A 25,400-nucleotide genomic window follows, 5' to 3' on the forward strand; every position below is an offset into this window, starting at 1 on the left:
CTGTTAAACTTGTACTGATTGTAGGAAAGAAGATAAAATTTTCCAAGTGAAAAGGCAAGCATTTGTAAACCTCTAATCATTAACATTATTTCTCATTAATAATTAAAGGTCAGAAATTTGAGGATCTATGCAACTGAAGGACAAGAAAATGAACCAGCGTTCATGGGAACTGATGGGAGCTGGGGCATCATTCAGTAGTTGCATGCTTGATAAATTGGAAGAAAGAGACCAATACACCTGGAAAATTTGCTAGGTGACTTTTAAGATTGGGCCTCTCCTGGTAGCACATTTAGTAATAAAGAAAAAGGGACATCGTATCCAGTTGATGTCTACTCCTCTTTCACACGAAGCTGAAGAACTACCTTAGATCTAGAGTGCTCCCTTTTACAGGTGAAGAGAAGACAAGTATCTGCATAAGGTTGACCGTTCATCTTGAATTTTGTCTCCCTATTTTTAACCTTGTTGGCTAGATCCATATATGAAGCTTCTGCAAAGTTCTCAGACCAATGACTTGAAAATATACTGAGGATAAAAATGCTCTAGCAGTCTGTGAAAGAAGTTCTTGGGTAAGATTAGTTTCCATCTGCTTTTGATCATGGCGCTGAAAGCCGTAAACTGTCTCAGGACAAGTCCTTTTGCTTAAGCGAATCTCCGTATGCCTTGAGAAGATTCATTTAGGTAGGACCTAGGTGTAACCGATGAGATAGTGTGAGGAAGGAAGTAAGCCTGAAGACCATATTTTGAAGGCAACAAGATAGAGCATGGTGATGGCACTGTTTTCCAACAGGAGGGTTTTGATCATCAGTTATAGCTTCTCTCTGGCCTGTGTGAGGAGATACTGGCACTAGTGGAAAAACTGTTCCATGTGTGTTTCAATTTACTTGGCAGAATTTAGGAGTTTTGTAGACTGATTTAAGCATTAATTATTTCTGATAGAATTATTGAGTTAAATATTTCTAACGTGAAAAAAAATGGTGTTGAAAGTGATTTTTCCTCTACAGAGAAATTGTTTGAGGAAGAATACCTGGGGTAATCAAAATAAGCTGTTTTACTAAAGCTTAGTGTGAAAATGGAGTAGACTAGAGTAACTTAACTAGATGACATTTGATAGAGTGCAAATGTTGGAATAGAGGTAAAACTCAAGGTGAGTAGTTGACTTTAGAGCCTGTAGCACTCTGTGTTTGTGCAGAAGACCAAGAGTTGGGGTGTGTTCTCCTTGACCTGACAAGGAATGTGTTGTGCAACTTCAACCATTCCTGGATGCTTGACCTTGCTGGAAGAGGTTGAAAGCTTGTGATTGCATCAAGAGAATTAAGTAGTGGCATGACATTGTTTCTCCATGTACTTTACTTACTGTATCTGAATTCTTGTAGAACAGAATGTGGCAAAAGTAGATCCTGAACTATCCTAGTAATAGTGTGTTATGTAAATTAGTTGAGAACAAAAAATCTTGAACTGTATAGTCCTGAATAAAAGTCTGAAAACACAGTTGACAAAGTTCATGCTGAAAAATCCCAAGATGATGATCAGTCTGTACGTACCTTAGTTCTTCCATGTGGTAACACTGGGTAAATTAAACAGCTGTGGATGAAGGTGAGGATTTCCTCCTCTGAATGCAGATGCTCTGTTGCACAGTATTAGATATGGCCTCAGCATCTGCGCGGAAGTGTAGATGAGAGTTTCTTTGAATAACAGCTTCTGCATTATGCGCACCACCTGAGGACTTGAAGACCTTTAAATGCAATCGGTTCTGAGTTGTCATATCCTGTCTGGTCATAGTGACAATTCTTGCTTAACTAGCATTTCTTAAGGCCTTATTGGCATGTGTGCGCGTCTTTTCCTGGGTCTTTTTGTGACTTCACAGCAGTTGAGTATGTAAGATTTTGTTGAAGAAGATCTGTGTGCCAGTGTTTCAGTAGGGTTCCTCACATCATTGTGGTGTTCTGGATCTCGCTTGGGATTTGTGTTTGACTCCTAATCATCAAAGCACTAGTAACAGCAGAAAAAGACAACATTTTCTCAGCTTCTCGAGCTGTGGAACAATTAAATAATGCCTATGTTGACAGGCTTATTTAACTTCCTTGTCTAGGCGTGTCTGATACTTTACTGCTTCTGAAGCTTTTCAGTGGTGGAAGTAAAGGCTTAGCTTTTACAGCATACTTTAAAGAGATTCAAACACCTTGGGCTTTTTAGAAATCATTCTTTTACAAGCAGTTCCTAAAGTAGCAGTTAGTGCATTAAGTTTTTGTGTTTAGTTAATGGATACGTGCTTTTAAACATGCTTGCTCCGTGAAAGAAAAAGCGCTAACTGTTAATTTTGATTTCACCCTCTAAGTTTAACATGAGCGACTGGATGTGAAGTTAATGCGTAGTGCAGTTCAAGGGCTGGATATGACTCTGTTAGTATGAAGTTAGCATAGTAGTTTGTGGAAGACATTGCACAAACAAATTTTTGGTGGGGGGGACAATGGAGCAATAGAGCGTGGAAAAGACTCTCTGGTATTCTTTTGCTTTTAAATGGAACTTTCTATCTTCTTGATGCTCTTGAAGGGAAAAGAAATGGTAGGTGCTTAGAATACTCTTGTGTTCAATCAACTATATCCTCTTGGCTGATCTTATTTTTGCTCATGGTGCACTAGCTTTTTCCTGTGGAGGTATACAGTTTTCTTAGCAGGCGTCGCCTTTGCTAGGTGCATTTGAGTAACCACATAACGTATCAGATACACAATGCATTAAAAAACTCGAGATACTGTAAAAGAAAATTCCCCAAGTCTAACTTGGGTTTGCCTATGGTCATAGTGACATCTTTATTTCTAAGATCTAATTGGGATTTTCCTTTCTGCAGCTTACTTCTTGCTCTAACTTATCCTTTCAGTGTGTACCTCCAAGAGGAGTCCTAGTCTGTCATCTTTATATCCTGCCATTAGATAGACATAGATACCTATAGGATCTCTTCTTAGCTTTCGCTTCTTAAGACAAATGAATGTCATCGTTATATTGAGTTACAAAATGTCCAGATAAAAAAGCATAGCTGTGCTGAGAACTTTCTTGAGCATAATTATAGTGAATAGTCCCTAGCATCTGCAGGAATTTTGATAACTGAGAATTCTTCAGCACTGTAAGATGAATAAGAGAAACACGAAAAGCACTTATAGCAAAATAGGCTGAAGTGATCCATTAAAATAGACAACGTTTTTTGAGTGTTATCAACAAATGTGTCACTAAGAAAAAAAAAATAAAATGACACTACTAGCAAAATGAATTGCTGTGCTATTTGAAAGGAAGTAACTTTCATCTATGATTTCTTCAGAGCGCGTGCAACATTCAGAAAGCAGTAACGTTATGTCAAGTGTTAGCTGAATAGTTCATGTCTCCCTATCAAAATTTCTCTAATTTCAGATTTTACTTGTGTGCATGTGGTGAATTTTTTTTTAGTAGTTTAATCATGTGCTTGAAATTTGAAAGGTGAAGTTGTTAAACATGGTTGAGAATTGTTTTATGAGAGCCATTTGATTTCTGGCCTGTTTGCAGCATGTGAAATTTTTGATAGAAATCTCGATCGATTCTTCCATGTTCAATAATGTGTTCATTAGAATGGTATTTCCTGAGCAGCTGGCGTTGCTTAGCTTTGGAGCTAAAACAGCAAAAGCAAGGAAGTCAAATTTCCAGTCTCTTTATTTTCTCTTTTTTTGTGTGTTTGTAAGAAAATTACGTTAAATTTTCTTATCCTGTTAATGAAATGGTATGGCAACAATTTGAATACTGAAGTGGGGGGGCAAGACTAGAGGAAGTGGAGGGCAGGGAGAAAACGACCCCTTGCTATGGTCTTGTCATGTACAGTAAACGAGTGAGCTTCAAGAATTATCTTACTCCCTCTGAACTACTCTCTTCTGTATTTATAGAAAGAGCTGCATTTCCTGATGATCTTTGGGTTAATAATGCTTCTGTTTCAGGCAGATCTTTTCAAGTGATAAAAGATTTGATCTTTTATGTTGAAATGATTTGGTGGGTCATCAGATAATAGCCAAACTGTCCATCTTAATGCTTCTTACTGGCAATGTGATGTAAAAAAAAAAAAAAAAAAAAGGACTATGTGAAACGTTATATGTCAGTAAGGGAGAATGTATGCGCACATTACATGGAGAAATGTGTATTTTAAAGGCTACTGTAGGAAGTGTCTTTCATTAGAAAAGAGGGTTCTCCAGATTTTAGTCTTAAATAAGCAGTATCTTTGTCTATTACATACGTCCAGATAGAATGAATATGTAGAAATATATTGAAACTACTTGGAGTATTGGGACTGAATAGTATTTTCCAGCTGGTGTAAATTTGTGTATCGACACTTGTAGGATTTTTTTTTTCCACTAGTAGTGCCTGTGTCGCTCTGACCTTTACCACTTGTCTGGTTTCAGTCTTGCAAGTCTGGAAAGAAACAGTTGAGACACATCAGCTTCCTGAAGTGCTTTCTTGCATCTACACACCTTCTATCTAACGAGGGTTTGAAAACCATGCACCATATTGTGATGTGTGTTGGTTTTAGACCTGCTGAATCAGTCCCACCACCTCTTTAACAGTTACGAAAAAATGCATCTCAGATTGCTTGTTGTGGTGAGGTGTACCATATGCAGTCTGATCAGGACACTGCACACTTAAGCAGATGCTCATTACTCGATTTGTTTCTCAACTCTGACCTTGCTGTACTGTTGAGAAAACTGTGATGAAGGAGCGCAGGGAACTGTGTGCTTACAGCTGAGGCACACCAGGATAGAGGGGCCGAGTACCTTAAAAGTAGAGCAAGTGACAGAAAGCATGTAACAGACTGCATGATTTTTGCAAGAATTTTCTCATCTAATTCTTTCCTTTCTCCCCCTCTTTTCCTTCTTCTGAATGCATGATGATAATTTGTTCTTTTCAGTAGCTGTGCCTGGAATACACTGCGATACATGCACTAGATGCAGAAATGTAAGTAATTCTGCAATTCACATGAATATTCGTACTACATAGCGTAATTCACTGAAGCCAAAGAAAAGAGGAGCTGTGGTGGACAACAGGAAGACTTGCTCAGAATAATATATGAAGGCTAGAGCTGCAGAAGTGGCAGAGCTGTAAAGATAGAGGTAGGTGTTTGGGTACATGTACTGGATTAATAAATATTTCAGCAAGCTGCATATGAACCCAACTCGATGGGGTTTGCTAATTTGCATAGTTAGTTCTTACCCTTTTATTTTATGTACTTCAATGACCCACAGGGTCAGTCTGTAGTTTTTAGCATCTACCCTGTTGTAGATATTTACTAAAACATTTTTGGCTTGTTTGCTTTCAGCATGACTGGAAAGCACTATTACACAAGTTCATTTTACATTATCACCTTTACTACTGTACCACATTCTTTAAAACAAACTTTAAACAATTTTGGCAAATGTTACAAGCTTGTACTGACTTGATGATTTATCTTTGGTTACAAAATGACATTAAGCAGACTTGTAATGTGAGTCTTCTGTAGCACATAGGTAGTTTATTAAATATAGTAACTGGAGGGCTAGAGGTCTAAGCTACTTCCATCCATCTGCTTTTGTACTGAATCAGAAGGCATGCTTGTGTGATCCAATACAAGCATGCAGGTGCAGCTAATATATTTGTATAAAAAAAATTATTCTGGAATAGACTAAAGTTTGGGTCAAAGCCAGCACTTTTCTGAAATGGTGAGAGAGGCACCACAAGCCTCTCTTTCTCCCTGTAGCTATTCAGCTTGGGAATATGGAATAGCTGTTTCCGGAACAGAACCTCTGAACAGAAGCAGCACTATAGCTAAGAGAATTTATCTGTAGCTACCTATAGATGACACCAGGCTACCTGCCCCCCCCATATTGTGTTCGTGTTCTTTGCTTTCTAGATTTTTCTTGCTTACAGTTTATAAATCTGGAGTCAAATAGGGGCTATATGTAGTAACGTTTAATTTTGCTGAGATATGTTGCATACCTACATGAAACTTAAGATTTTGACCCCATCACTAGTCACTGCATTCTTATGCCGTCCAGTTCAATTAATAGATGGCTGCCTCAATAATGGGCATCACAGCATATCCGTCCTTATAAACGGAGGTTTCTAAGTTCATGTTTTTAGTGTAGTACATTTTCATAAAAGCGTAAGCCTCTGAATTCATGATTCTTTAGGAGTCTGTGTAGCTTTCATACAGATAGTAACATGGCTTTAAGTATTCAACTAATTGTGTCATTAATGAAAAATTCATGTGCTTCACTTTTGGCTGAACTTTTATATAACCAAAACCGGATTTCTTGAGTTTTGAAATTTTTTTCATTGCAGTGCAGTCATGGGACTTTAGAGTGTGTAAATGATTTGAGGTGAAAAAGTGACCTGCCTAAAAATGAGCAACACTTGTTACCTGGCAGCTATCGGAAAATCTTCCCGCCTCATGCGATATTGACACTATATGTGGTAAGCAGAAGTTGCAGTCCTGAGTTTGAGGGATTACAACTGAGTGTTGATGCTGCCTGTCAGGATATTTAACTGTGCGTGAGAGAGGGATTAAAGGAAACGAATGAAAGTCTAAGTTGAAAAGCACTTAATTTTTAGAAAAATGAATAATATCTTCAATGAGGTAAAAGACTTTTTTGAAGCATATAGCATTTCTTATTGAGCTAGGTGTGGCTTTTCGACTTAATAACCCTGTGTTCAAAATGAGATTCTGGAGTGACATTGTGTATGACCCTTGATTATTGTTACAGCCCTGTAGAGGCACACTGGGTGTATAGAAAGGTGAGTCATCTAATTTACTCGCAGAAACTTTGGAATCGTTGGCTACCAGTAGTTGAAAGGGCAACCGGAGTGTATCCAGCCCTTCCAGGTTATACCAGCTGATCCTTTTCTGAACGTTTATTTAAAGTAGAGGTTGCCTTTCTGATGCTTTTAGATGTCTGAAAAAATATCATTGATTGCGTTATAGTATTCTGTCTTTGGAGAGGAAAGGAATAACACGCAAAGATCATGTAGTTTATGTTGACAGCCTACTTAGAAGCAAATTAAAGCTATAGCATTCATACTTCTAAAGTTATCCTTATGGAGAGATGATATGTGCCAGCAGCTTGGATTAAAAAGAACTTGGATTAAAGTGGAAGACGAGTTTGGGGATGACCTGGTGAATTGACTGCAAGGCCGCAAGGAGTGGCAACTCTGGCTCCTTCCCCATAAGAGCAAATTGAACTGTGGATAACTAAGCATGTATGCTGCAGAGGCAGGGAGACTTTCTAGCTGGTCTCAGTTTTAGCATTTAGAGTTTGCGTATGGAGTGGTATAGTGATTTGATTTGTTTTTGCACAGGTAGTCTGTGTTTCACCTACAGCTTCTTACTGGCTTTAGCTAACAAGTCTCTTCTGCACTTTTACCTCCTGTGCACCAGAATGCTCCGACAGAGCTAGCAGCGTACAAAATGGGGCTAGCTTTAATACGGGCCGTTCCGTACCAAAGGCCTTGGCAGGCTTTTAGTGTCTCACAGGGGTACTGATGCTTGCAGCATCTTGGCCTGGAGTATTAATAGGCTTAAATATAGTTTCTGTGCTTCATTTTATTTTTGTCTGCTCTGCTACTTTGATTGTTTTATAGCAGCAGAAGGCTACAATTCTGCTGTCAGAAGAAATGGTATGTTCTGAAAACACCCTTTACTTACAATGGGAAGATAGTCCTTTCAGTGCCTGTTTGTTCAGTGAGAAGATAGCTTGGAGCTCTCCTATTTAAGTCAGTGGAGATCCAGCTGTGTTTTTTTCTTTTTTTCCCTGAGAAGCAGATGAATAGGCAAAATATATAAATTGTAATGACTCCAGCAGCTTGACAGAAATCAAAAGGATAATGTTAGTCATGCAAAAAACTGAAGACTTTTGTGCTTTTTCCCCTCTGATAAGTATTTTTGTTTCTGTTCAGTAAACTTCATTACTGAAGTGCCACATTCAGGCATCAGAATTATATGCAGTTTGGAGTTTGCTTGAAGCAGAGTGATTACAACAGATTTTTTAAAACACTAGCTTTAGCCTGTATGGTGGTAAAAAGATCACAACTGATTTAACTCTTTAATCATTTTCCCATTTCACTCACCATTAATGAATGGATTCAAGTTGAAAGTTTCATCCATTGTATTCATATTATGGAGCAGTATATTCTATTAAATTAGTCTTTTAGGCTATTGAAAGCATAAGTAGGTATGATTTAAGTAAGAGGAAGTACTGAAAGCTACACTTAGAAACCAAAAGTATTGTGAACTGTATTACACCGTATGGTATAATAACCTTGTAACTGGACATGTCACCTTGCTAAATTACTGATGGCAACCTTTTGAAGTTTCAAAGTACTCCGAGCTTTCGTGAGAAGCGGCTGTTGCAGTTTGTAGAATTCCTGTTTAGATGCCAATACCTTTACTTAAACAGCTGTACCTTTCCAAGTTGAGTGCTGCTTATGTGCATGTGAACTTCTGTAATATTGCCGTGTGTTTTGTATTGGTTTTACTTGAAGCAGTTACCTAACTTCAGCTTCACCTGGTTGTCCTGTGCCCTGCCTCGGAGATGTCTGCAATGGATGGAGGCCTATTTAGGGAATTTTTGTAAGCTCTGGATGGTTTATTGCTGCCTCGCTTTTTCCCCTTAAATACAGACGTGCAACTCTCTCCTTCCCCTCTGGTGAGAGCAACACTAATGACTGAGTTGTATTTTTACGGCATATCTCATTACCCTTTTCCTTTTTCCCGCTCAGCATCCAGTGTTTTAAGGACAGGAATGCAATTTCACTGTGCCAACAATAAGATAATTACTGATAGCAAATGCTTTCTTGCTGGTAGCTCCTATTCTTTGTACTGTTGTGAGATGTTGCTGTTCTTCATCCTTAAATTGCCTACAGTGAGTTTGGGCCTATTTTAACGGACAAGTGCATAGTGACAAAAGAACACAGATCAGTGGTTTAATGTAAACCCTGTGGCTTGAGAGAGGCCTCGAGTTTGGTCTGTGCATCGCTGGTACCCTCCGGTGCAATGTTGTTCTCGTCCAGATGCCTTCTCATATTTCTTCATTGTACACTGATCTATAATGACAAACAGCGGATGGAAAACAGTTTCTATCTGGAAGAGGACGGTGCAATCAAATCTGAATTATTGTAAGGATTGTTTAGGTGACCTGTTTTTCTCTTCCACAAAGAATTTGTCAAAAGAAACAACTTGAAATGATGGTGTGTGTCTAGATTTTAACTTGCAGTTTGCAAACCCCATAAAATTAGGTCTACTTTTATTTAAAAAAGACAATGAGATAGAGCAGTGAAGATTTGAATGACTGGAAGTTGTTCAATAAAAACCAAAACTTAGGCATGTGAACAACCTACATTACAAGAGTTGTGGACCCTTAAAGCTTTCAACAGAGCAGACTAACCTATTAAGTCTCCTTAGGATTGAAATTGTAGTGATCAGATGCTGTGTCATGTGTATACATATATTTATAAATATGTATATTATACACTCACATGCATATGTGTATGTATATATATATATGGCATATATTCTTCCTTGTCTGGGCTTTTATATTTGAATGGTGATGGTGGGGAATCTGCTGGTGTACTGAGAAAACCTTGTATAGAATTAAGAGTAAAGAATTAAAGAATAATTTCAAGACACTTTTGCTAAGACTTCTTGGGAAAAGAGTAAACTTAAAGCCTATTTCACGTCACTTTTAATGATTAAATTGTTCTTTATCGTTTTATAAAGTCGGCATCAGTAACGTTAGTTGCTCTCGAGTCAACTTACTTTACAGCTCTTTAACAGTAATGACCCTTCTCCCAGTCTGGTAGTCTGTTGCTGCTGTTAATGTTCAGCAGTCAGTGCTGTGTGCTAGTGACTCAGTCAGCAATGTTGTGCAACTAAACTCAAGAATATGGTTCAGAACAGGTGAAAAGTTAGCACTAGCAATGAGTGCTACCGTTCGTGCGCTTTTTTCCATTCGACTTAGTTTTCACCTGCTATCTACTTTTTGTGGCTTGTTTTTTTTGATGGTGAACAATGTCTCACTGCAGATGCAGCTGGTATTGCTGCATTCCAGCTTTAAAGAAGGGCAGGCCTTTCAAGACAGAAGTCCGTGTGAAGTTTGTGTTTGAAGCATTTTTAAAATATATTTGAGACACCAGTATTCCTCGTGTTCCAGAGTGTGGATTAAAGCAAGTTATTGGTTTCTGTTGCTGAAAATCATGAGACTCTAAATCGTAGTAGAATATTTCTGTTGTGCGCAACATACTGTATGCATTTCATTTACGTTATCAGCCTGGGTTTTGCAGTGGTTTGTTACTGATATTGCAAAATTAGCCAGCCCTCCTATGTGAAAGATCAAAAGATCATAATGTCCATATTCAAAAAGCTAGTGTGTGACTTTTAAAGATGCATTGGGGTTTGCTTTGGTTAATGATGAGGATCTTACAAGTATATGTAGACATACTTGAGCTTGGCAGTAGGATGAAAAGTGGCAAATATGACCATCGTGCAGTTAAGTTGAATGGGAGCTTACAAAATACTACTTTTTCAATATGAATGCCTGGAGGGAGACTAGGATTTGGCCAAGCACAAGATTTGGGAGGGGCTTCTTGGCAGAAGGTAGTACAGCAATATGTAATTTTTGAGTTAGGTAGGATAACAGAGGGACATATACTTTTTGTCATCGGTTCCTACTGTGTCTGTGCAGTGGGCCTGATACTTTCCAGAAGCCCCGTGTTTATTGTTTGTGCTTCATGCTCTTTACTTGCAGTTGCCCACAGAATAAAAGGTAAATAGGAGCTGGCTGCTGTGGGCCCTTCAGGACACAAGCTGTAGGCTGTAAGCCAAATCTGTTGTTTGGGTTGGCTGCAGCCACTTCTGGCAGCTCTGGTCTCAGGACCTGTGGGACTTGTCCTATTATGGGACCGGATCTGTCCTTATCATGTGATGGGACAAATAGGGCAGGAGGGAATGCACTGTTGCTGCTAGAACAACTTGGACCTCATTTTGCTCCTGAGGGACCTTTGTGACGGGGGCCTGTAGCTGGAGTAATACTGTGAGGCAGATACTGCATGTGGACTATGAGTAGAAAACCTTGAGTTAAGGTATTTTATAGGCTTTTGGGATTATGGCAGAGTACATGCCGGTTCTGTGCCTCCATGGTAATTTAAGAGCTCTTACAAAAATATTAAACGTAAAACCCAGTATTCTGTAAAATACACTGCTGCTATGAGATATTCAGTGTTGTAGGGAAGTCTAATGACAGATTTCTTAAAGGTTGGATAATGCCTCTATTTTATGGAGAAGAGAAATGACAGGCCATGCAGATGACAGTCTCTTGAATGCCAGCAAAGTTGGTTGTGTTAAAAGAAGTCTTCAGTTGCTGGGTGGTGAATAATTTATGATGAGTCGTCAGCTTGAATGGCAGAGCAGTCTCTTTGAATATGATCTACTATGTGTAGAGGAGTTATTACAGTATCTTGAACTGATGACTAATGCAAATACTGTCACAATCGATGTGATTATAGTACACCAACCATAGCACAGCCTCTTGGAGAAACAGGGGAGGTGCTAAGATGAAAAAATTCCCAACCTGCTGGCAGATTCAGGAGATGTGTAAGTAAATGTTTATGCAGACAAGAGCCATTCACATGTCCCATTCGGTGCATTAGAACATACCACGATTCCCAGGCAGGAGGAGGGCAGGCACTGAGAGCAGGGTCCATAACCAACCACGGATGTAACCGCGGTAGGGAGGGCGAAAAGACGAATGCTCTGGAGGGAGCCGCAGGAATGTGCGGGCTATTTGTCTGTGCTTAAAAGTGGCTCCTCTGAAGGGTTCTGTCATCTAAGGCAGATGAAAAATGGATTATTCCACTCCTAATAAGAAGCCTACTTTCCTAGAGCAGCATGTGGGAAAACGTGGCATGGATTTCCTTGGAGGGTATTGTGAACAAGTTCTTGCATGTTATTAGTGTCGGTTTACTACACTGTATTATATCTGAAGTACAGTATTTTTAAGTATTTAATTGACAGATTTCAATACTCATACACTTCTTAGGGTGACGTATCCTATTTTTAATAGACAGTTCTTGTATTTCTAATTAGAACCATTTTTCGTTGTCCCTCCCCCCACCCCACCCCCCCAGCTTATTTAGGACCACATATTAGAGATGGTCTTTTGGATGTTTGAGAAAGGGAGAGATCTTCTATACATTTATATGTTTAGTGGTGATTGAGCACTTAAGAACTGGAGATGTTGTTTTCGGAATGGTCAAGCGTGAGCTCCGAGTGGGTTGTGACTATTTCTCTAGGGCTACAGTTGCAGTTGGTTTTGGTCAAGTATCTGCTTAAGATATGTGCACAAATCTGTTTAGTGATATGGACCTCAAAGCAGTGATAAGTAATAAATGCTAATTTTTCGAGGTTAATTAGAAACAGCAACATGTGTCATACCTTGAGATGGTGAGTTAAAGCAGTAGTTCGTTGTGTTTTGACTGGTAAGGGATCCATAGTATGTGTTGTAGGATCCTGGCATAGTCAGAAACTAATGCAGATACTGGCTCTAACCCAGTGTCCTTGCCTCTTGGGTGCAACTAGTATGAGAATTTATTCTCTAAACAGAAATAGTCCTGGAGGCATGTCCAGTCCAGCTCATGCCATACCTGTGTTTTAGTCTGGACCCAGGGCACTGGTTTGGGGTGCACCCAGAGAGAAACTTTTCTGTTTTCTGCTCTCTCCTGTCTGATTTTGAAGCTGTACTGGGACTAACTTGCCTTCACAGCTTTGGAGTTGCATTCCTGTTGGAGTGATTTCTTTTTACTCTTTTAAAATGTTTGCTGGTTTTGAACTTTTACAAGCATTGGTTGATTATAGACTTGGGATGTACATAGCAGAAGTTAGTTTTTAAAGCTCGACTTTTAAAAACATAAACAGGAATTGGAAACCTTATTATTTCTAATATTGTTTACTTTCTGGTGTCTGTCATTATGCCTGACTATTGACACTTTTTTTTTTTTTTAACGGGGGCACCAGCCAGTAGTCAATGGCTTCAGTGCCACTGATCCGGGCTCTTGAAGAATTGGCAACCTGAATGTGAAAGGAGTGCATAACTCTCTTCTGCATTCCAGCTTTTTAGAGGAGCCGGGATTTGTTGAAACAAACAGTGATTGTGAAGGATATGGTAGGTCACAGTTTTGCATGATTAACCACATAGCAACATGGTTTCATGCAAAGTGTTACGGTGAACGATTTTATTCAGAGCAATCACAGTCGCTACTGATGGAAAAACATCACTTCTGGGTGATTTGACTCTTCAGTGCCAAAAAAAGGCAGTGCCTTGCTTCGTCCTGCACCTTAGACCTCAGGATGCGTGCGGCTGGCTGTTCAACCTCACGTGAGGTTGAAGTCTCTTGATCAGAACTGTTGCACTTCCCATTGTCTTGCCCTTACTTTGGCTTAGATAAATCCTTGGGTTGTTGGGTGAGAAGCGTGAAACTTAGCTATGTTGTATATTTCTGGAAAGCAGACTTGGAAGAGGAGCCAGGGTGCAAACGGTACCCCTCCTCCCCCCAACACATACACCCCTTCCCCATGCACTTAGTGACAGCAAACCTTTCCCCCCCTGTCGTCTGCGCGACTTGAACGCTGTCTGAGATCCTTGGTGTGTGCCTGCGCAGTAATCGCAGCGGTGCGGCGGGGAGCGTTGGTTCTCGCCCCGTTCCGCAGAAGGGCGTAATCCAGGCCAGCGCTTGAGGTGTGCTCCGGATGCTTGAGGCTGAGCTCTCCTACTCCTGGAATATCTGCTGTTTCCTGATGTTGGGGGACTCAGTGGAGCTCTGCTTGCCCTCGGAGAGGGTGTTTGTCTGAGGCTCGGATTACTCCTGCACCCTCTACGGTTGGGGACGGTGGGCATTTTCGTTTTGAAACAGCCCCCTTTCAGCCCAATCGGGGCAGCTGATTGCGGAGCTAGAGTAGTCTGGTCCTCGTTTATACTGAGGACAAATATTAATCAGATTTACTCTGCAAAAAAGGACACAAAATATGCAAACGTGCAGCCTGCTGTAAACAATGAAATTGAAGGCTGCTGCTGCTCTAATCCCCTGAATACTGGACCTTGCTTCTCCTGAGCAATGCATTTTGGGACCTGCAGGAAGATGCATGCAGTTACCGAATGGATTTAAATCATCCCTTGATGTATTTTTGGAAGGGGCCAAGAGGACTGGTTATTACTTACATGGATGCTGTACGTTTGTGGGGAGAGATGCAGGAGCGGTGTGGAGAGCTGGAGTGGAGCTGCCACTGCTGAACCGGAGACTGGGAGCTGTGTAACCTTTCCGCAATCTTGGTGCGCAGCGGAGTGACTTTGCTCTGGAAGAGGGGCCCGAGTGGGGTGTGACACAGGATTTTTTTTTTTTTTGGTATTGCGGTGGTTTGTGGTTCTGCATTTTGATTTGCAGCTCCAGAAGCGCACGTCTCCCATACCTCCAGCCCTGGCAGCAGGCAAGGTATGATGTCTGGGCTGAATGTTGCCGCCTGAAGGGAGGAGAGGGGAGGGAGACATGTACCTTCTGGACAGCAGCGAGCCATCGGCTGCCGCCTCTCCGGAGAGGATGCAGCGGGGGACCCCCCAGAGGAAAACAGTCTACCGCATCTCTGTGACCATGGTGAAGAAAGAGCTGCTAGGGCCAGAGGGCAGCCATCCTGGCCTGGAGCTGCCTCAGCACGGGCAGCGGGGAGGGAGCCAAGCACTGGGCTCCTCCAGTCTCACCAGAGCTGGGCTGCTGCTGCTGGAGGAGGAGGGCGAGGAGGGTGAGGAGCAAGACAGAGTACCCAGCCCCTGCGGCTTCCGCAACTTCAGGACCCTCAGCACCGGGCAGCTGGAGCTGGGTCGCCTCAAAGTGGCACGGAGAGCAGCGCAGCCTTTCCCTGCCCAGCTGACCTTCAGGTGGCCGCGGGAGCCAGGCGCTGCGGCGGAGGGGGCGAGGAGCAGCCCTTCGCCAGAGGAAGCCGCTCCTGCCGCTGCGCTTGCCCCTTGTCAGGGCCCGTGCCTGGGCGATGGGGAGCCTCCATCAGTGGTGGCCACCTGTGGCAGGGCTGAAGCCAGAGCTGCGGGGGAGCTGGCGGTGACTACAGCTGCCTCCCCTGGGGAGGATGCTCGGCTCCGGGCCCGCTGCTTGCCTGCAGGCTGCTCAGGCGAGGCTCTGCAGCTGGGGGAGCAGGGACATAGTCCCTGGCGGCAGCCAGGCCAGCTGCGGCGGAGCTTCAGCTTCAGGCACTGGAGAGGGGGGGAGCTGCCGCGGATCAGGGCGCTCACCCGGGTGCGGCGGCACAGCAGCTCGGGCTGCCTTCCCGTGCTGCCCGGCCCTACGCCGAGCGAGGCGGCCGGAGCGCTGGACTTGCTGCCCGCTGCCTCGCCCGAGCCGCCCACCGCTGTCCCCGAGAAACGCAACACCCTGGATGTGGGTGAGGTGCTGAGCAAGGCGGATCCGCTCTCTGAACTGGAGCGCTGGGAGCGGAGCAAGAGCAAGAACCGGACCCTGGATAACAGTGACCTGCAGCGGCTCTCTGAGCGCCTGGGGCGGGATGGCCCTGCTGGCAGTGGCGCCACCGTCCATGAGCACCGGCTGCTGCGCTTCTTCAGCGGCATCTTCGCCCGCAAGGACGGTACCTCCACCCCCTTTGGCAGCCCCCACGGCCGGTCCCCACGGAGTAGCTTCTCCCGGTCCAGGGCTTATTTTAGCAGCCTCAGGAGAGCCACTGTGGATGTGCAGTCTAGCTCGGAGAGCATCAATGGGTCCCCTCACAAAGGTACCCCCCCCCCTTTTTTTTCTTTTTTTGTGATCTGGGAGGCTTGACAGAGGGGGAAGCAAGCAGGTGTGTTTGCTGCAAGGGTTTGAATCGGGGCTGAGGGATGGTGGTGCCAAAAGGCCTTTCTAATTGAGGAGATGGAGATGCTGCCCTGGGAGTACACCTACATGATCTGATGTATTTGTTTTATGCAGTAGAGGATATTGTATATCTTGAAATATTTGATAGTGTTTCCTTCTCAGGTGCACAGCCTGATGGTTATGATGGAGGCAGATGAGGTGGTGTGCCTCCTGAATGGAGAAACACTCAGGGTGGTTCACTGTGGCTGCTAGTAGAGCTGAGTGAGGCAAGTGTAGCTTGCTTAATTATGTAGTGGAAGCTGAACTCCTGTGTTGCTCTGTGTGTGTGTGTATATATATAGGTCAGTGGGTGGCTGAGTGCTTTGCAGCGCTCGGGATTTCTCCTTTTGGAAAGACTTTCTGAATCTCGAAGAGGGGTTACAATGGCCAGAAATATATTTGCTAGCATTGGAGTAGGTGAATATTGCTAGAAACACATTCAAAACTGTAAACCTCTTCCATCATCTTGATTACAAAAATGCTTAAGCTTGAGTTCATATTCTTTAAAAAAAAAAAAAAAAAAAAAAAAAACAACAGAACACCACAAACTCGGATGATGCTCTGTGAATTATTTTACATGGTTATGTATCAATCAAATCTGGAACTAGCCAAGCATTGCTAATGCTAGGTGGAAATCAGATTGGGAATTCTGGGATTCCTAAACCCTTAGGATACAAGAAAAACTTGAAAATGTAAGCTCACTGTGGGATGGGAGTCACGAATTGGCTAGCAGGGTTCTGTAAGGATCTACAAGGATCATGGTATGCTTGACTGAGACATGTTAAACCAGAAATGCTGGTTACGGAGCTTCACTGTAAGACACTGCTTTCTTCCTTGCAATGCCTTTTTAATCGTTATTAGGTGTCCGAGGTCAAACATTTCGCTAGTAATCATACTATCCTTTGAGCACTAAGCGCTTATCAAATGATTTGTAAGCTGCTATTTTTCTAAAAATAATTATCGACTAGAAAGACTAGACTTTCCTTAAACTGCAGGTACAACAGAGGATTTTGCGGAAATCAGACAGGATGGTTTATTGTAGGGAAGCTATAGCAGGAGATACTTTTCAGTACTCCCAAGCTACTGTAGATCCAGTGATCCAGAGGTTCTCCAAAACCGGAGTACGTGCAGTGTTTGAGGCACAAGGAGCAAAGCCAACTATTTGGAGCTAGTAACTGAGGAGTGTAATATTTTATTGATGTAGAGGCATTTATGTGGGTTTGTAATAAACTTGACAGAAACTGTGGTCTGACCTTGGTTAAAGTTTGAGGTAACCACAACAGAGAGTTGCTACATACAGCTGTTTACGCCTGTCCTTTGCCAGTATGCCTCTCTATACTCTAATTTAACAGTGCACAATCCCAGACATGGAGAACAGCCCTTTTACCTTGGGATAGGTTTAAGACTTTAGTTAATCAGTAACCATAATGTGCAGCTTTGAGATGTGCTAGTAAGGTTTTTTCTATTATACCAGTATCAAATCCATCTGTTAAAGGTAAGCCTTGTGTCCTGTTTTCCTATGCATGGAAAAACATGTATCCTGGACATGAAGATGCAGTTACATGTTGGAAACTGTTGCAGGCTTTTGTTACAGGTTAACAGGCCTATTGTCAGCATCCTATGCCACTGTCTCCCCCCTCCCCCCCCCTCCCCCCCAAAAAAAAAATGCGACTAAGGCTTTTGCTATCAGGAAAAGTCATATTATTCAAGGAGAAGTTGTATGCAAAACCTCTGTGCGCAGTTTGGGCTGATACTTGTTGATGTCCTTCTGGAAAGCCTAAATTTTAAGTTAATTTACTCTTAATTTCCCCTGTTCTTTCTTAGGAGGAAAGAACATGCATGAGACATTACAGTTAGTGTGCCAAATATGCTAGTATGTTAAGATTAAAAGGAGATGCTATTCAGCCAAGACTTCTGTGAATACTGTATTACTCCTTTTACTAGTGTGAAATCAGTATGCTCTTGACAGTCCTGTGACTGGAGTTTAGAGTAATGATGAATGATGGAGACATAGGTAGAATCTTGATCTTAATGTTCTTTTTTTCCTGTGTAACTGGTTGTAAAAAGAAATTCTATTACTCAAAACTTGCCTCCCTTGTGGCATTGTTATTCTGCGAGTTTGGTGCCCTACATGAATTATTTGACTTCCTACTTTCTGTAAAAGGACTGCCTAAGGTCTATATAGAAAGTGACGGTTTAAAAACTTAAATTTGTTACTATTATCAACTTGAAACAATTGCTCAGTGTATATTGAATAACTTGATTGTATGGTGCTTGTTGAAAATCTGTTCATTGTTGTCATAGCCAGGTAAAATAGATTAGAACAAGCTGATTTTCTTTAAAGCAAAAGAATGAAGAATATTCAACTGTACCTATTTTTTATTGTTGAGCTTTGCCTCCTGCTATGAAGTAGGTAAGAATGAGCTTTTGTTCAGTTTTCATTTGTTTTCTTTTTGAGGGTGTTTTGGGTTTTTGTTGTTGTTGTTTGGTTTGTGGGGTTTTTTTTTTTTTGGTACTACCAGTAAATTGTCTTGGGGCATTGGATGTTTACTAGGGTTTTGGGAATTGTTAAGTCAGATGACAAAGTGGCTTTTATTTATTTATTTATTTTTTAAAGACCTGATTCCCAGCAAAGATGAACTACAGTTTCAGGTCACGTAAGTGTTGATCAAAATGTTCCCTAAAAGTTAACTTCTTCTAAAAGAAAAGCTGAAAGCACAGATGGGGAGGAAACAGTGACCTGTCTGCCAGGCAGAGTGGGGGAGTGAGGAGGAGGCCTTTCTTGTGGGTGTTGTTCAGTCTCCATTTTTGCAGCCATTGCAACGTGTTAACATAATGACTTTTAGACCATGGAGGCAATGTTAGTAAGCCTTTTTCTTGCTAGCTTTTGGCTAACTTTGTTTCAGTAGCACAGTAAGAGTTCGTTGGAGTACTTTATCTAAACCTTTCTTTAGGAACCTTGTGTTAAAAATTGCAGTGAAGTAGTAATAATAGAGATGTAGGACTTGCTCTTTTGCACTTCAGTGTTTCTCTCTCTTTTGAAATAATTATTATACAGTAAACTAGTTCTATGCAAGTAGTGATCTTCAAAAAATGGAGTGTTTTTCTATTTAGGTATCAAATAATTGTCAGGTTCTCTTGCCACTGATTTTTGTAGCTGTATGTCATGATATTCAACTCTCAAATTCATTTATTTGAAATAAGGAAAGTTCTGCCACGTTTCCCCCTCCATCCTGCCAACTTACACAAGCTTTCTCAAGTTGAGGAAGCAAGAAAGGCTATTTTTGCCTTAAAACTATTTTAAGAGAACTTGTCAAGGGAAGTTTTGTTCCTCATCTAAACTATTTTCCCCTTGAAGTCTTATTTCATTGTTCTTTCCCATAATCTAAGAAAAAACTATTGCTGTTCTGAAGGAGGAGGATCATTATGGGGCAATGGGGTCTTAAAGCTATAAAGCTATTTCTTTTCCAATGGTTTTAATTTTCTGCTTATGTTTAGGGATAACTGTATTTCAATACACCTCTTTAGGATTTGTTTAAGCAGGCTTATGGCTCAGAAAGATAGAGTAGCACAGAGTATTGAGGATTGTGTTATGGCAAACTGCTCTTCTGATCCCCACCACTGCCCATGGCTTTAGAGGAGCTAGCTTTAAGCTCAAACTATCTGCGATTTGTAGTCATAGAAAATAGATGGGAGGAAGCTGGAGAGCAGTCTGTATTGGAAGCCTCCAGTCTTTCTGCAAAGCTTCACTTGAGGTAATTGCCTGTACTTTGCCTCTTAGTGCAGCTCCTTGTCACCAGTGTCTTGTTAACCTGATACGATTGCTACTCTTCTGTGCTGGTGACGTTTTCAGCACCAGTCCGGTAGACTTTGTGTGCTCTTATGGGTATGCAGGTTTTTGGGCACTTGAAATTTGGGGAATATGGTGCAAACGTATTGGAACTGGCTCCTCATAGTTCCCCATGCTGTAGTTGATGTCTTTTGGTGATGTGCTGATACAAGCAGGTTAATTTTCAAGACTGTTTGAATGATCCCTTTTTTTAATGGATTGTCTTCTAGGATTTATCTAGCCGTTTCACTTACTGTGAACGTTGTCCAGACATTATTATGAAAATAAAAACTAGCAGATAAAGGGATTGTAATCATCTTAAGCATTGTCAAGAGTTGGATAAGAGGGTTTTTTTTTTTTATTTATTGGATAGGTCTTCTGTCAAGCAAAATGAATGCCAGCTGCACCGCCAGATGATTAAGAACTGAACTGGTATTAAGGTCACTGGCTGAATTAGAGTGAGGTGGATTAATGTTTGCACAATACTGAAATGTATGCCAGATGCTAGCAGTGATGGCCTCTGCTTATCTGTTCAAATTCAAAAGACGTGTAGAATCTTAATGTTGCTCTATATTAACTTGACTGTTTAATGCATAATAGCGGTAATGGGTAACTTTCTGTGCGGAACTTTGATTGTGATATGTCACTGAATACTTCTAAAAGTATTGTAGTCGTATTCATCTCTGTTCCCTCTCAATTAAATCCCTGTGAGTTAAAATAGCAATTTTTTTTTTTTTACCTGAAATCTGCTCCAATTGCTTGGTTACCTGTGTAAGTACACACATTGTGTTTGAATGAATCTTACGTACGTGATGAGAATACAATTTACAGAAGGAAAAAATATTCAAAACTGTGATGATCTTGTTCTTTTTCTCCCAATTACTGGCCCTGAATTGGAGGAGACTCCAGTGTGATGCCAAGGATAAGTTTACTCTAGACCCACTAGGATTGTTAATCAGTTCTAGACTTAATGTTGGAGCATTTGTTTGTCAGAAGCGAAGTAAGTATGTGGAGCGGCGTGCAAGTTCCTTTCTAAGACCAAAGGAAATGTTTAAGTTGCTCATAGGTGCTGCATATAGAGAAGAACTGAAAACTTTGCTAGTTTAAATGTTAGCAGTTCTTAACCGGATGTAAATAGAAAATAAAATCGCTTGTACCAGATGGTGAACTCTTCTCTTCAGCAGTTAGGCAGTGAGAACTTTCAGTTGAAACATTTGACAAAATACAGTTTCAAAGCAATATGTTGCTTGCTGCACAAAACATAAGCTCATTAGCAGTGTGTTACATTCAGATCTGTAGTTTCCTATGTTTAGCACTGAAGAATTTGACTGGTGTCTTCTGAATGAACAGTTTGGCTCTTTTCTGCAAATCAGAGCTTATTTTGATGCTACTGGTCTCCTGACCGTTAGTAGCTTCTATTTAACAGTGATTACTGAAGTATAAATGTCAGTTAACAAATAATTTGTGAAATACAACAGTTAAAATAGCAGTGACTATTGCTTTCTTTGGCATGGTTATAATCTTACAAACAGGTATTTGGAAAGCAGAGTGTGCAAACTTATTTCAAGTATGTGCATATTCATCTTTATTTTGAGCCACATAGGGGGTTAAAAAAGTCATTAATGCAGACTATTAATGTAATAGTGTTGCTTTTGATAATTAGTGTTAGGATTTCCCCTAGGCAACTGCAGTAAACACACAGTAAAGGGAGCTCTCTGCCAAAAAAAAAAAAAAACAGAATGGGCTTTTTCATGTGTGAGGAAAAAGAAACGTCAGTGTATTGAACTTGGGAAACTGTAATCTATTCTGTTCATGAAAAGCATCCAACATAAAGCTATTATCTTGATGGAATTTTAAAATAGAGCATTTGATGATTTTGCTCTTTCAGATTGGTACGTAATCACACTGTCTGACAAATACTTTTGCTTTATTGACAAAATAGTACCAAATGTTTTCTTACAACAAAATAAGCAACAAAGACCGTAATGATGATAATCACACAATGCATGGTAGCTTCCTAGAGTTTTTCTACTACTCTCAGAAAATATTAATAAACCTTGAATGGCAGGTCTTATTTATTGAGGTTTTCTTTGGGGAAAAGAGCTAGCTGATGGATTAGTCTGAGAGACCTGGCTTTCCATGGTGTACCCAGCTGCTTTTTGCACTTTACCAAGCTGTATTTGACCTGTGAAGCAAGGCCTGTAACCTGTGTGAACTCATCCATGCAAGAGTTTTAAATGAAAAGGAAACCCCTTGTCAAAAATCTCTGATTTACCTGTAAAACTTGCAAGTAAATGAACCTTAGCTTGCACCTGAGGCTGAGATGGTGCTTAGCCTCTGTGATAGCTGTAAGCATTTTGGAATGGTGAAGGACTCATGGGCCACGCATCTGCCTTGAGAGTTAATTTCTGCATTAATAGTTTTCAAATTATATTGGTCAAGATTTTTAAGGAAGATTTGTGGAGTGTGTGTTCTCTTTAAGCTAATTGATGTCTTCATGGAGATTACGTGTTTTCATATGTTTTGACTTCTTCGTTTCTTTGAGGTTGCACAGACAGAGATGTAAAGGTCACTTGTCTGAAGTTATAATGGAGACACTTTCTGTAACTAGATTAAGACATTACAGAAAAGTCTTCTTGAGGACCTCTCATAAAATCTGGCCGTAATGTCAGAGGTGGTAATTGGCCTCAGCTTTTCTCCGTTCTATATCTCCTGGTTGCAAATGTTTCATTTGGGTGGTATGCAAAGTTATTTCTAAGAAATGTCAGAGACATTATTTCTAAATTACAGGAGGCCCTTTTGTCTGTAACTTTGTTGCCATTAGTTTGGCGATGGAAAGATGGCATTAAACAGTGTTAAATAACTTCTGAAATCAAAATTTAGCTACGTCAGTTCTCCTTACTTCAAACAGCTTTTATTTTCTAGATGCACTGATAAATGTCTCCTTTCAGCTTCTGAACTGCAAGTGAATTTCAGCCTTGGAGCTGCTTATGAAGCAACTGAAAGCATCCAAATGCTTTCGTAAAGTTGCTCATTTTCTAGTGCTAGCGGAGGGTTCTTGTTCTTCACAGCATCCAAAATACACTAAGTCTTGAATGCCGATGAGCTGAACTTCCTTTTTGTAGCTAAAGTCCTGTAGCAGATCTTCCCTTGTTGGAAGTTTTAAGTGCCAGTTTTAGCAATTTAGATTTGCCACTATGAAGTGGCACTTTTTTTTCTTTTTCTTTTTTTTTTTTTTTTTTTTTTAAAGTTGAAAGCTAAATAAACAGTGGCCACATCAGCACCTCTAACATTGCTATTATGGAGAGTTCTTACAAAGATGTTGCTCTCCCTGCAGCTCCTGAAAACCAAAGCTGCCTTTGGGTTGAGCATCAGAATTGCATACTGCCTGAAATGTCCCCTACTCTTCCAGAACTGTTACTGCATTTCCATCAGGGATAGACTGCCTGGGAAACTGGGATCTTGACCTGACTGTTCCTTATGCAGTGTCCTAATTCACAAACTCTTCTGTTCGGAGATACAGAAATACTTAGGTTGGCAAGGCAACAGCTTTTCTATCTCAATCTTGAAATACTGCAGGGGAAAAAAATCTTATGTTTTGGTTGTGGAAGGCGCAAGGTTTCACTTGCCTGTAGTTCTAGTTCTAATTCTTAAAGCTGTTGAAATCGGATATGTGATTCTCTTCGCAACTTACAGGGGATTGTGCACAGGACATGGGAAAAAGAAATCTTATGTTTTCTAGCCTGGGTGACTTGAGTTGAAAAACACCTATGCTGTCAGATAGTTGGCAGTTAAAAAGAGGTGAACAAAGCCATGCTCTTAAGTGAAAAGCTATTTTTGCCTGTTGTTTTCCAGTGTAAAGTCTAATATTTTTGACTTCCTTGCTCAGGCTGCTCTTTTTCACCATGGTAGGACAGATCTTTACTGGTTACCTCTGGTATCCCTGTTGCTGAGTTTGTTTCCTCTTGTCCCCCTCTTCTTTGGCCACCCTAAGTGTCTGTTAAAGTATTTTGCTGTAATTCCTGTCGTAGTTTGTTTCTTCTTTAACTTCTAATCCCCTCTTTTTTTTCCTGGTCCTTTCTGTATGTAACTGTGTTGCCAATTGTCCCTGACTTGTGGAGCCCCAAGTGTTGTGTAAGTAGGGGGAGACTTTTTTTCTACCTATCCTTTATTTTGCACGCTGACTCCTAGCTTCTTTCATCTTTCCTCAACGCTGAAGATGTTCATTTTCACTAAGTAGCCAAAAGAAACAAAGATGTGCAGGCTGGTTATCTAGTGACAACGCCCAGGTGAGAAACAAATCCATTTGTCTGTCTTGTAACCCTTTCCCTGTGAGCAAATAGTATTTTATCCTTCCTCTGTGTGGAATTGGCTTTAGGCTTCTGTGATTGTTAGATTTTGGATAATGAAAAGCTCTATATGAACAGTTTCCCTGTTGAAAAGGTGTTCTGCTGTAACCTTTGGGTAGAGTTGATTTTAAGCTAAATTAAGCAATTATATTTGTTTTCAAGTATGTATAATTTTGTGTATTGTAAAGTAATCCATCAGGTATATATCATATGCCTTTTCTCACTGTTTCATTCAGCAACAGGTGCTGTAGTTCAGTATTTTAATTACCCTGCAAATGCTTGCAGGCTACTTTGAAGGTGTTTACCTCCTCAATTTCTCCAAGAATTAAAAGATGTTAAATTGCTTCACTTCAACTCTGCAGGACAGGTATGAATCTGGCACTGCTGCTTTAGTTAGCTTCTTCAGAATCTGTTTAGACACACTGGTAAATGAGGAATGGAAGCCTACCTTGCTTTGGAAAGTATTTATCTTGTGGTGCTGTTCTTAAATATGTTGAAATTTGGTCCCCCATTCCTACTTCCTTGCATGGGTAGATCTGCGCATCTTCATAGGTTGGTGGTTTTCTGCTGGTTGTCCATCATAAGGCATGTGGTAAGCAGGTGTCAGTGGTGCCAAGTGAGTAAAAACGTGTGTGTTTTCTTCTGTAACCAAACCTTCCTTGAGTTATTCATACAGCTTTGTTAGTCCTTAACTGTCTCATTTTCTGTCAAAAAAAAAAAAAAAAATCCTGTCAGTTTTGTAACTACAAGTGACTTGTAGATGTCCTTAAAAGCGAAGCTTAGCTGTTGAATGTCTACCCTTTTTTATAAATGGAGGTTACATCATTATATTCGTAAGGCTTGTGAAATCAAAAAAAGTGTTTGTTCTTGATAAATCTTTTTTTTCGCTCTCTTTACTGTGGAAAACTCATTTGCTGAAGATGAAGGCAGATTATGTTTTATTTAAAAGGAGCTCACTAGTCGCTTGAAATATTGGGTCAGAAGCACTTGAGAGCTTCTGTTTGCCTACTTCTGATCTCCAGGTAGAGCACAGCCATAAATACTTTCACGGTCCCTTGCCCCGCTGCTTCTGTCCTGTGTGTAGGCTAGTGCTCCTGCACGTTCTCCTGGTACCGTTGTGTTATGGGTAAGTGCTGATGGGGTCAGTTCATGGTTTCTTGGCACCTCTTCAAGTGAGAATCCAGCCTGGTGCTGTGGTGTTATGCACTTGCACCAATGCTTGAGAAACACCTTTTGAGAATCTAATACCAAATTAGTCCCCTTTTCCTGCTGAAGTAACTCAG

The 25,400-nt window shown here is 40.9% G+C and overlaps 1 protein-coding gene across 10 annotated transcripts in view; it reads left to right on the top strand.

Moving 5' to 3' along the window:
* The window catches only part of AGAP1 (ArfGAP with GTPase domain, ankyrin repeat and PH domain 1), a 403,925-nt gene that overhangs the window by 73,851 nt on the left and 304,674 nt on the right, over positions 1–25,400 (top strand). Inside the window, exon 1 of one of the 10 annotated variants that reach the window (XM_068947767.1) lies at positions 13,840–15,820. The exons of 5 other annotated variants lie outside the window; for them this stretch is intronic. In XM_068947767.1, coding sequence (XP_068803868.1) covers positions 14,536–15,820 — 1,285 coding nt within the window. In that variant the 5' untranslated portion in view covers positions 13,840–14,535. Of the gene's footprint in view, positions 1–13,839; positions 15,821–25,400 lie in introns of those variants that run through there. 4 more of the 10 variants (XM_068947770.1, XM_068947769.1, XM_068947771.1 and 1 more) reach the window with 4 other exon arrangements.

The sequence above is a fragment of the Struthio camelus genome, chromosome 6, assembly GCF_040807025.1.
Source record: "Struthio camelus isolate bStrCam1 chromosome 6, bStrCam1.hap1, whole genome shotgun sequence".
Taxonomy (NCBI): Eukaryota; Metazoa; Chordata; class Aves; order Struthioniformes; family Struthionidae; genus Struthio; species Struthio camelus.